At 47.3% G+C, this 12186-nt stretch overlaps 1 protein-coding gene across 1 annotated transcript; it reads left to right on the top strand.

The window, feature by feature from the left end:
• Positions 1-6500: 6500 nt before the first annotated feature.
• On the top strand, positions 6501-10355 carry LSM5 (LSM5 homolog, U6 small nuclear RNA and mRNA degradation associated). Its single transcript, XM_080383386.1, has 5 exons — positions 6501-6653; positions 7209-7304; positions 7525-7552; positions 8196-8268; positions 10078-10355. The coding sequence occupies exons 1-5, from the start codon at positions 6608-6610 to the stop codon at positions 10108-10110; spliced, it is 276 nt and encodes a 91-aa protein (XP_080239512.1). The 5' UTR covers positions 6501-6607; the 3' UTR covers positions 10111-10355.
• The last annotated feature ends 1831 nt before the right edge of the window (positions 10356-12186 follow it).

Raw genomic sequence — 12186 nt, 5'->3', positions numbered from 1 at the left:
AAAGAGGTCTTTTGGGCTAAGTCAAGGAGAGAAGAGTTGGATGCTTACTAGTACTTAAACTACCTTTCTTTCTCCATTTAAGCAACCCTCTGTTGCTTGTTAAATATTTGAAAATCCGTTTGCTTGCCTCATGTCATTAATCCCATTTGTGGAAGTGATCAACAAGTAAATGAAGAAACTGTAACAAAAACGAATCCAAGCAAATTAAGAAAATTAACTGCCAAGTGAACAGATGCTTTCCAAGATACGGCTATAGATGTCTCTTCTGGCAGTGTATTTCATTGTTAATAATTTCCATGCAGTTTATTGAAACAAAGTATATTTAGCACAAGCCCTTTACCATCAAGTACAGGATTAAAAGGGCATCTGGAAAATGTTTAGCTCCTTAACTCTGTATTGGAGTACAGCTGTGGGAAGTGACCTTTAATGCAATACTAACTTTGTCTGTAAAGCTGCTTGGGGTTTTGTCTCTCAAGTAATGCTGAGCCCTCCTTGTCAATCACTGTTACTCCTTTTGTGATTGTGGTGAGAAATCTGGAATGTTTTTTGACTGAATGGAGATGACTTTGGTGACAGCCTTCTTTTGTACATAACAGTGTGTGCGTGGTTGCATAATCACACCCTGTACTTGTAAAAGTTCGTTTCTGTGCATCCAGGATGGGCACATGGATATTCTGAGTGTTATACCTTGAGTGAGAATCAGCCAATGAAAATGCTTCCTTGTAGTGTTTTCCCTATTTATTTCCATAAGAATAAAGTAACGAGACTTCAGGTGGATGAAATGAGCAAAGTGGCTCACTTCAAGAGATGTTACTGTTGGCTCCTAGCATAGAGATCAAGTGATCTCCAGTGGCCTTTTCCCTGTCCCTTCCCCATGAGTGCGAGGGGAACAGTACAGCTCTGAGGTGAACACTGATACGGAGCAAAGACACATCTGACAAAGTATCCTACAAAATGATGTCAGGTTCTCTGAGGCAAGAAAGGTAAACCCATGAAGTCATTATTCTAAAGAGAAGAGAAAGGCATTTTCCAGAGGGATCAATGCAAGGCTTGGACATGTTTACATGTAAAGTCAGCCAGAGTCTTATCATGGCAATCAGTAATAAAAATACCAGAAGACTGTGCTTGTGGGACTGTGCCACATAGCATGTTTACACATGAATCGTCTGCAGGACACCGGTTAGAAACAAAAAATCAAAGCTGCGACATTGGCCACTGGATGAGTTATTGTTCAGCCTATGAGAATAATAAACCAAGAAATTAACTTCAGGTTTCCCTCTTCTCCAGTTGCTTTTCCTGACCTGTTCCTTGACAGCCTGCTCTGTCTGCCTAATTGTTCATTTCCCTAATTCTGCAGCAGTTAACAAAGGGCATAGACAAGTTATCTTAGGCTTGATTTGCAAAGTTGATAACATTAACTTTTTCTCAGTGGTAAACTTCTCTGCGTGAGAATGTAATGTGTGACTGGCTCCTGGACTCTGGCCTTAAGGAATATGTATTGTACTATGAGAGAGGACATCTGGAAGTGTAGTAAGAAATATTCAAATCCATAATTACTCAGCCAAGCAGCACAGCCAGGTCTATAAAAAAGTCTATGAGTCCACGAGAGATCTTCCATTGAGGGGACCTACAAGAAAACCCATTAGAAAGCCCTAGCAGAGCCGTGATATTCTTGGAAGTGATCACTTTGATGGGACAGTGTATTTGCTACCACAAACAGTGGTCTAAAAGAGGATGAATGAGAAACCCAGGCTCAGGTTTTGACTCTGCTACAGGTCTCCTGGGAGATTCTGCCAACTCACTTCTGTTGGAATTCACTTCCCTGATGTGAAGAAGCAATTGTCTCAGCTTTCTTGTCACTTCAGGGAGCAAGGCAGTACCTCCAAAGGCCAGCTCCTTCCACTTATCTGAGGATGGCAGGAGCCATGCTCTGGAGGTGCTGAGCTTCATCCAGTCTCCGCAGCAAACTGAACCGGCTTCCATAGAAACCTGCTGACAGCAATGACAGGAATGGGTCTCACACACAAAGACGTAGCGCACACTATGTTCCCACACTGGCTGTCAAGACAAACAACAGAAATAGTCTGAAGATGGACTAAAGAAATTGAAGGCAGACAGATTCTAGAGTGGTGCTGAGCCATTAGAGTTTGTTTTCAGCTATGGCCCAGAAAGTTGCCTGAGGCTCTTACTGCAGCTCCTGCCTTCTTGAACGCTCCCCAGTTGTTGGAAGCTCCCTAACTGGGAAGTGTTGGAAGAGAAGGCTGAAGGAAACCCATGGTTACATGTGACTCAGCCCAACCAAATTCCCCCACTGTGCCCAGTGCCGCGAGTAATTTAGATGGGCTGTGGGAAATCACCACCAAAGCTGGCAGTCAGCATCCCTGGTGGTAATACTTGTGTCTTCCTCTGTATGTTGATGACACCTTTTTCTGTGCAGCTAGGTGAGGAAGCTGAAGAAATGCCACTGCCAGCGTGTACTGTGTGTGATGGAGCACAGGGCAGAGAGGGGCGAGCTGATGAGGCATCGCGCGGCTCCTGCTGTGTCTTTGGGGCCGCTTTCAAGACGTAATTGAACCGTGCTTAGTCAGGAGCAAGCTTTTGTGCCTGTGGTCTGCCTTTCTGCAGTGCCCTGACTGCCACAGTAATGTTGCTTTCAGTTCTGAGGCCAGAGCTGGGTGCTCTCCCCTGAGGACTCAGCACGCTCCAGTGCCTCGGGTGAACGTGCGCGGGGTCTGCCGTGTGGAGCGTGGGCTGCAGGTGTGAGTTGTAGCGTTTGCCAAAGACCGATGTGGAAGGAGGCAGGGCCTGTCTCTAGTGCCCGATTCTGCTTGAAGTTGTGTCAGTTGCTCCTGACTGCGTGTGAAGCAAAGAGGAGTTAGGTCAGGTTTGCAGCTTGTACAGACACATAGACAAAGCTTCCCGTGGGCCTGCAATGCAGATGTCAGTGTCTTTCCTGTCCTGGGGAGGCCAGGACGGGACACAGGAGCGTGCATGCCCTCTCAAAAGTGCTAAAAGAAGAGTATAGAGCTTTTTTGTTTATGAAACTGATTTTTATTGTGTGGTTTGTTTTTTTTTTTCTTAAATGGGATTTTATTGGGTTTATTTTTTTGTTGTTTGTTGTTCGATCTTGGCAAAAGTTCTTTGTGTCAGAACTGAAGTTGCCTGCTTCTCCATGGGAGGAGCTGTCTGTCCATCTTGAATGTTCCCAGGGATGGGGCATCTGCCGTCTGTACTGATGGGTTGTTGTTCTGTGCACGCTGCCAGGGTGGGTCTGGTTTCATGTTCACCACCCCTGTATTTGGTGCCTGAGGCGAGAGCTGGCTGAGGACAGCCCCCCCCCCACTGTCCTGCTCATCCTCAGACTGCAAAAATGCCACCTGCAGGCCCCAGTAACCTGGGTGGTGCTCCAGGGGAGTCCAACAGTCTCTGGTGGTCCTGGGTCATCGTGGGTGGTCCTCAGTGGTCCTGGGTCATCCTCAGTGATCCTCGGTGGTCCTGGGTTGTCCTCAGCAGTCCTGGGTTGTCCTTGGAGGTCCTCGATGGTCCTGGGTCATGCTCAGTGGTCCTCAATGGTCCTGGGTCATGCTCGGCTGTCCTCAATGCTCCTGGGTCATCCTCGGCGGTCCTCAATTGTCCTGGGTCATCCTCTGTGCTCCTCGGTGGTCCTGGTTCATCCTCTGTGGTCCTCGGCGATCCTGGGTCATCCTCGGCGGTCCTCAGTGGTCCTGGGTCATCCTCTGTGGTCCTTGGTGGTCCTGGGTCATCCTTGGCGGTCCTCAGTGGTCCTGGGTTGTCCTCAGCAGTCCTTGGTGGTCTCCGATGGTCTCTGGCAATTTCTGTAAGTCCCTGGCTGTCCTCGGTGGTCTGCGGTGGTTTCTGGCAGTCTCTGATGGTCTCTGGCAGCCTCCAAGGGACTCCTCCTGGTGCTCTGGTGCTGCCAGACAGAAGGTGGCAGCCCCGGTCATTGCCTCTTCCCCAGGGCTCAGGGCAGAGGAGATGGCCCCGCTTCATGAGGGGTGGTGGTGCAGGGTGGGAAAGCAGGGCTCATGTGCGGCTTGACAGCTGGGTGACCTTCCTATGAGCCTGCCCGGTGTCAGTGTGGATGGTTCACTCTAGGGCTGGTGTGTGCTGCCTGGGTGGCGTCGCTTGGTCTCTCTGCGGGGCCCCTGAGAGCCCCTGGCAGCCCTGCGGTGCTCCAAGCAGCCTGGCCACGGCGGCGTGGTGCCCCTTCGGGCTTGTGCAGGGTGGATCCAGCTCCATGGGCTCCTGCTGGTCTTGCGGTGGATCCACCTGCATGGGCTCTTGCTCGTGGCATGGTGGATCCACCAGCACTGACTGTGGATTCTCTCGTGGTGGATCCACCTGCATGGGCTCAGGGCCATTCCCTGTCAGGCCAACTGCCACGTGCCGGGCACACTTGGCATCGGTGCTGCTCGTTGTGTCGTGCAGCTTCCGTTCCGAGCTTGGGCTGCATCCTCAGGGGTTGCAATAACCTCTTGTTGCTCACCCGGCTGGCGCTGGGCTCTGGTCTGGCTTGGCCGCGTCCTCCCCTGCCGAGCACGCTTGCTGTCAGGGTTTCCAGCTGCGCAGCGAGCTGTGGGCCAGCCGCAGGGCTGCCCGCTGGTGCACCAGAAGGCCGGTGAGGTCACCAACTGCCCGCTGGTGCACCGGAAGGCCGGTGAGGTCACCAACGGCCGCTGCCATGCATTGGGACCCATGAGGCCCAGAAGGCCCCACTGTGGGTGCCCATTTTCAATGGCAGAGAGAAAGGCTGCCCCTGGGGCCTGGGGCCTGCCCTCCAGCCCCCCTCGTGCCCCCCTAGTGATGGCTGGCTGTGCCTGTGCTGCCATCGTGCCAGCGGTTGTCAGCGTGACCCTTTTGGCTGTGGCATTGCAGTGCTCTGCTGTAGACATGGCTGGTGGAAATGCAGAGGGCAATAGGGACTCTGAAAGCATCCGCTGGTGTAGTGGGGGAAGGTGTCGTGTCCCTGCGATTGCCTGCTTTCCTTCCTCCCTTTGGCTCGTGCTTTTTGGCCAAGGCCACTGTGCAGAGCAGCTCTGTAGAGGTTTGTTTGTCTTGTCTTTGGGTTAGATCTTTACTGGCTTTTAGGAGACAGAGAGGGATGGTGCAGGTGGGGAGGACGTGCTACCGAGCATGGCCATCTTCATGGAATGAAAACCATTGTGGATGTTGGAGATCTCGAGATGCCTTTTCCATGTTCATAGCGTGCTTGTTGCCAAGGTGCTGTGTGACCAGGAGTGAAATAGGATCTGGGACTCGCTAGTCATGGTCAGAGGGCAGCTTGTCCCTAGGTCACTTCCTTGGCCTGAGTTGACAGGCACATTCTCTTTCCTGGGAATTGTTGTGATGTGACTGTGCTTGTGAATACTTAGCCCAGTGCAACTGTGCGCCTCTGGAGGAGGTGAACTCAGGGGTGTGTCTGCCCCTGTCAGCTTGGTAGAGCTGGTAAGAGGGTAGAAGTATAATCCTCTGGTGGAGGATTCTGTGTCAGTGGGAACACCTCTTGCAGCCAGGGTTGCTCCGCAGCGTGCAGACTGCAGCACCGTAACATGTGGTGTAGGCTTGGAAGACAAATGCGGAAACCTGTGAAACTTGCCGTCTGTGTTGTTAACGTTATTTTGTACAAAAGAACAGTTCTGATGTACTGTTGTGCAGTTTCACAGTTTGGCAAATGTTATCTGCTGCAAGAACACAACCTAAACTCCAGGAGACATCTATCAAGCAACAGAGCCCATGTATTTCTGCAAGCTAAGATTGCCTTACAGTGAATGACATTTCAGCATAGTTAATACATGCTTTTCAATGCCATAGGACACAAACCCCAAGTATTCTAGAAATGCAGGTGTTGAATTGATTCCCTTCATTAAGTGGGATAGCTGGTTACAGAATAAAACCACTCAAAGCCCAGTAAAATACTTAAAATTGACTTAAATACTGAGGTGTTTAGTATTTAATTATTTATTATGAATTATTTAATATTGCCCGTCGTGGCTCCGGAGAAGCCCGCGGGACCCATGTGAGCGATAGCACCGGCCAGGTGCCCTGACTCTCCCTCTCCTCTGGCAACAGCCGGTGTTGGATCGCCGGGATCTGGCCGCGGGCAGGGTCCGGGAGCCCCCCAGCCCCGGTGGCGCCCGGCCATGGCGGGGCGGTGCCGGCGGTCCCTCAGGGGGCGGAAAGGGCAGCTGGGCACCCCTCCTGCAACAGCCCCTCTGAAGGGTGCGCCAGGCTGTGCAGAGCTACAAGCCCGCAAGCAGAACAGCGGTGGCTGCAGCGCGCGCGGTCCGTGTCCCTGCAGGAGGGCGATGGGAGCGGCGGGTGATGTGCGGGGCACGGCCCGGGGCAGCGCTGCCTGACTGGGGCGGCGGGAGCAGAGGAAGGGGCCGCGCCTGAACGCGACCAACAGCAGGCAGGCGGCTGTCACGACTGCACCGCTCTGCCGATACAGGCAGGAAGAGCGCGGGGCGGTCCGGAGCGGCGGGGCGGGGCGGGGCGGAGCGACGGCTCTGCCATCGGCTCGTCGGGGCTGCTCGGCAGGCTGTGTAGCCGCGCGGGGCGGCAGCGATTGGTCAGGTCCGGATACGAGATGGCGGCGAACGCGACCACAAACCCTTCCCAGCTGTTGCCGCTCGGTAAGCGGCGGCGCCGCCGCGGGCTCCGGTGTTCGGGCCGGGGCGGGGGAGGACCCGCGCTGTGACCGTGCGGGGCCGCGGGGGCTCCCGCGTTGTGGCCGGGCGGGGCCGGGGTGCGGGCGAGGCTGTTCGCGGGCACCTCGGGGTGGCGCCGCTGCTTGGCGGGAAGCTTGAGCAGGGTGGGCGGCGGCGGCCGAGTGCGGGGCCGGCCAAGAGCGGCGTGAGCGGACGGGAAGCGCCGGGGGGGCCGAGGGGCCCGGGGGGGGCTGTGGAGCCGGGGGCTGAGGGGCGAGGGGGCCGCGGGCCGGCCATCCCGTTGCTCGCTGGCAGCAGCGATTGGTGCACGGACACCTTTTTTAAATAAATGTCTTTTATCCCCCCCTTTTTTTTTAGTCTTATTTTTAGTCTTTTTGTTTGTTTGTTCTTGTTTTTTAAACCAATGTCCGTGGTAATTACTTCTTTGTTGTCATAATATCAGGGTTTTTGTTTAGGAAACGTATCTCCTATGAAACAATCTCTTCTGAATTCCATTTTCCTTAAAACTTTTATTTACAGAACTTGTGGACAAATGCATAGGTTCCCGCATTCATATTGTGATGAAAAGTGATAAAGAAATTGTTGGGACGCTTCTAGGATTCGATGACTTTGTCAGTATCCTTTGCTGGAAATGTTAAGGCCATTTGCTTTATACGGTGGCTGAATGAATTTATTGCTTTAGAGAGGCTAGGGTTCACTGGACAGAACCTTTTTGTATGGATCAGCTGTATTATTCTGATATTTTTATTTTATAGATAAAATTACAGTTAAGTATAAAATTAAAATTTTTATTTTAAAATTCTGGGCCATGTTTTCCTTGAAAGTGGATCTTCAGATATGGTGTTAGAAGATGTTACGGAATTGTAAGTATTATTTCTGCCTCTATTTGCCATTTCATGTTTGGCTTCTTGAGGAAAAATACTGTGTAAGATACATATGCAAAGTGTTTTTATATAAATGTTTGGAATGCTTGCCAGCTGAATAGTTTGTATCTTGGACTTAATACTAAGGAAGGTGACCTATTCAGGACAGCCACATTTTAGAGTAGCTGTTGCATGACTGATAACTATAATCAGGTTCCTAATTTATACCCTTAATTTTGCATGGGTTGTGTGTTGAACTTTCTAGTAGTTTGCTGCTTTTACATTTCCTTAAGATCTAGGCAAAGATTTAAAAGTTTAGCGGATTTAAGGATAAGTATTTATTGCTTTGTCATGCCACGTTGCTATTTGAAGCCTGGTTTGATTATTGATGGTAGTTCAAGAAATTGCTGACATGTAGAGGGTGAGCCTGTGTTTATGTACCGAGCAGAAAAATACAGTGGATCTTCTTACTTGCCAGGTAGCTTTCTTTACCCAGGTGGTCAATTTCTCTGTCAAGGTTACGCTGCGTTGTGTTCCAACAATTGTCATCGTAATGCAGATATTTGTGTTAGTTCTGCAATCAAAACTGGAATCGTTGTCCCTGGTTCTGTGTTCTTACTTACTTTTTCTGATCCTGCTTCAGTGAGATTACACCTGAGGGCAGAAGAATCACAAAGCTAGACCAGATTTTGCTAAATGGAAACAACATAACAATGGTAAGTCATTGTTGTTAAAAATATGCATGCATTTATTTTCTGTACCCTTAAATCAATGAGTAATCAAGTTCAGCTACTTCAGGGTGAGCTTTCGAGGCAGTTCTGTTACATAAGGTACTTTCAGGTAGTTTCTGGGGCATATGTGTATTTGAATGATGCTGGAAAAGTGATTTATTGCTTTACTTAGTACATGTCATGTTTGCTTTTTTTTAAAAAATAAAAAAAAAAACCATGGCCCTAATTTTACTTTGGTGAGTGTTTTTCTGGTCTTCAGGTGTGCAAATGAATCACTGGCTTTGTGACCCACTCTGTAGGCTGGTTCATAGAGTGTCTTAAGTCATGAGTGTTTGCCTATTTAAGTATGTAGGTGGAATACATCTACATTTCATCCATTATTGTTCCTGTATATGTGTTTGCAGCAGTTTGGATGCTTACAAGCTCATGGGGTTATTTGGTAGTTATGACACCATGTGATGCCCAGAGAGCTGTACCTTTACATGCTCTGAAAAAAAATCTGGAGGTCTGTTGGATTATATTAAATCAGAAGTGCTATATGATTTTTAGTTTTTAATGTCCTGACATACGTAGATTATTACTGACACAGTAATTAAATACTGTGATGATGCATCCCTAAGTGGAATTCTGCACCATGCTAAATACCACAGAAGCAGACCCACAGTAGTGTTTTTGCTTGTCTGCAGAGATGGCTACAAAGTCTGGACTTTCTATGTAAAGGCTTTTGTAATTTTGTGGGAAGAGAGGATGAAGAGTGACTTGAGTCAAAGTTAGCTCTGTGTGAACGAGGAATAATCTTCATTTTCCTGCCTTACTTGCTTTGGACCTCCTCACTGTGTGTCTGAGCAAGTGCTGTCTTGACCTAATTTCAAAGCCTATTTCTTCTTTGGTTATTGTTCTGCACCCTTTAAGGGGTAGTGCACGTTCTGTCATCTTATGTGGGGTAAAATTACTCCTATCCAGTTAAGCTGGTGGTATACTGCCCTGGAAGCCGAAGCTGGTGATTCTTTAGTGTGAAAAATTTTCATCAAGACCTAGATGATATATTAGATCTTGTGTCTTTTTTGGGGACACATCTCCCCATGTCAGGAAGACTATGCTTCAGACCTTTTTTTAATTATTTTTACTTCGGTCCTGAAAGCAGCAAAGCGCTTTGTCTTTAGAAGTGCTCAGCTAACTATTAAGAGTATATCAGTAAAAGGAATGGTTATCCTTTGCTTTTTTCCCCCTTATTCATGTTTTTCCTCTTGTATGTCTTTCTATCACTCAGTTCATTACCTTCTTGACAGGAAAATGCTGTGCTGACTTACTCCTTGCTGCCTGTAGAAGGGTTCAGGCTCTTTATTAAGCTTTTGGGCTCTGCTTAGCAGTAGAAGTTGGTTTCCTCTTTCCAGCTTCCCTGTGTAGTGACTGTCTGGGGAAGAGTCAGCAATTGGGGAAATTCTTCGTGAAAGGAAACATGTTCTTTTTCCTTTGAAAATGAGCTGTAGGGTTTCTAGACAGAATCATGTCCTTGAAGTGAATAACAAAGAAAAACCCAAAATGTGTGTTATCTAGGAACTTTTGTGTTTTGTTAAACATTCTGTGTGTTTTGGAGATTGTTTTTGGCATGTGCTTCTCTGGCAGTAACTGACTTCCTCTGTTGGGAAAGGAAGATAATATTGAATCTAAAAACCACTTTGGTGGTCTACCATGAGCTCTGCATGTGCTAAAATGTTGTAAAGCACTGTCAAGTATGGGTTTGTAGAAATCAAATGTATGGCACTAATGCAAAATTATCCTCTTCTTTTATAGCTGGTTCCTGGAGGGGAAGGACCTGAAGTATAAATTGATACAGTTGTCATCTATGAAGACGTGTTATGTATATGTATATAGTAGAGCTGTGGGGGTGTGGGTGGGTTTGGTGTGGGTTGTTTTGTTTATACACTCTTGCAATTGGCATTTGGTAAGAGATGGATTTCCTCTTTAGGAAAGGTACATTGCTAATGAAGGTGCTAACTTTGTAAGTTGAAATAATGCCTTTCTTGTAAAGATGCAAGATCTGTTCTGAATAAAAGGCTTTCTGTTTGTTAGTTACTGTGTTCTGTTATGTAGTTGCACAAGTTAGTTTTGTTTGATGGAATGGAAAAATGATAGTTATATTTCAGTTGTTGGCAGTCTTCCCGTATCTGTTGCATTTGTTTATGGCCCAAGTCTGCATAGAACACAAGTCATGAGCCAAGAGGCTGCTGTTCTTTTGGAATACAGGCAGATACTAAAGCTGGATCACTCCTTTAAACAGTGTTCCAGGCTGCATCACTAGGAACCATATATGCATCCAATGCTCAGCAGCCTTTGGTTCTGCTGCCCTTGAGGTGCAGCTCTCTGGGTATAGTAAAGGCACTGTAATGGTATTTGGCAGGTGAGGTCAGACAGACAGATCTAGTTTGTGTTCAGATTTGAAAAACAAAAACAAACAAACAAAAAAACCAAAAAAGCCCCGAAAAACCAGGCTGGTCTTAGAGCTTCTCATTGATGTCGGTGGACTCTGCTGTTCTTTCACCACTGAGTGGTGCTGTGTACACTTGCTTAACTTGGGAGCTGCTGGTGCCTGCTTGCACAGTTTAGTCATTTTAGAGTAAACACTCTTGTGGCTGCATCTGTTCTCGTGTGATATAAAAGCTTGGCAGATGTTGGGAACAGCTACTCCTAAAGGAGAATTTCTATAAAGTCAGGAATTCCTGGTTTTACTTTGTCATGATGAGCAAAAAAACCCTCATTCTAAATAATGTCCACTGCAGCTTATGCTTCCGTAATACACTACTTAACTGAATTCTGTGTGTAAATGTTTTTGGAGAGGAATCAAGGGTGCCTGCTGTTTGTGTAGACAAGCAGGGCGCAGTATGGGCTCAGAGACAATGTCCGTTGCCTCCCCGTCACCAGAAGAAAGAAGAGTTGAAGGGGGCTCAGGAGCAAGAGACTGCAAGGAAGTTGCTGTACTAGATCCTTTTGCCTGCTTTATCTGGCAGAAAAGCTGCCTTCTGCTCGCTGGATCTGAGCTGGAAATGCAGTGTGAACCTCTTGCATTAGCCTGGTAAAGGGGAAAGAGACTCCCTCTTTCCCAGGGAGTGTGCTACTTTTGACTCGCTTGTTCTGAATATATGATCTGCCATTGTAATGTTTAGATTGTATGGTGACAATCTATACCGTTGACTCCCTGAATGGTTTTTCATTCCTGTCCCCATTTCCTCCAGCTTTTTTAATGTATCAATTAAAAAAAATAATATTTTTTTGCCTTATATTTGATTGGAACATCATCTGTTGGTTTTGGCCCCAGACACTTATTTCCTAGAAATATGTTGAGTTTTTTCATCAGAACGCTTTTAAGAGATTTCTAGCCAGTGCAGTACTAGTGTGTTCGAGGTTTTTTGGATAAGATTCTGTACATCTTCCAGTGTGTGGACTTAATTTCTACTTCACTCGGTATTTTGAAAACAGTCTTAAACTGAAAAGAGGTTTCACGCTTGGCAGAGGAAAAGAACAAATCTTGACTCAAAAGTAACTTTTCAAAAGGAAAGGTAAACTCTTTGGTTTGATTTTGGATTTTTATTCTGAGAGAATAAACATCTTGTTCTCTCAGGATTTTATTATATCTGGAAAAAAACTATCTTGATACTGCCTCACTTTCTCCTTCACTGGTTGTGTGTATTTTCTTTTCCACTTCCTCCAGAGGAAGGGAGACATTTTAATTCATGACTTGGGGGTTGGCAAATGCCAACTTTAACACAGTTTCTGTAGCTCCAAATGCTGTTAATCCTTTATAATATGAAAGGAAAGATTTTTCATTTCCAGCTGAGAATGCAAAGTATTCTGGACAGGTCTGGTTTGCTTTGTGTTCAATAGTCCTGTAGTCTGTTGCTTCAG

Source organism: Falco punctatus (genome assembly GCF_963210335.1).
Source record: "Falco punctatus genome assembly, chromosome: 4".
NCBI classification, from domain to species: Eukaryota; Metazoa; Chordata; class Aves; order Falconiformes; family Falconidae; genus Falco; species Falco punctatus.
This window is presented reverse-complemented; position numbering and strand designations above follow the sequence as displayed.

What these genes read in the sequence shown, in the direction of transcription:
- LSM5 (XM_080383386.1), top strand. Translation starts at nt 6,608, where the DNA reads ATGGCGGCGAACGCGACCACAAACCCTTCCCAGCTGTTGCCGCTCG. An exon ending in TTCCCAGCTGTTGCCGCTCG is followed by an intron (nt 6,654 to 7,208) that starts GTAAGCGGCGGC and finishes TTTTATTTACAG; the next exon opens with AACTTGTGGACAAATGCATA. An exon ending in TTAGAAGATGTTACGGAATT is followed by an intron (nt 7,553 to 8,195) that starts GTAAGTATTATT and finishes ATCCTGCTTCAG; the next exon opens with TGAGATTACACCTGAGGGCA.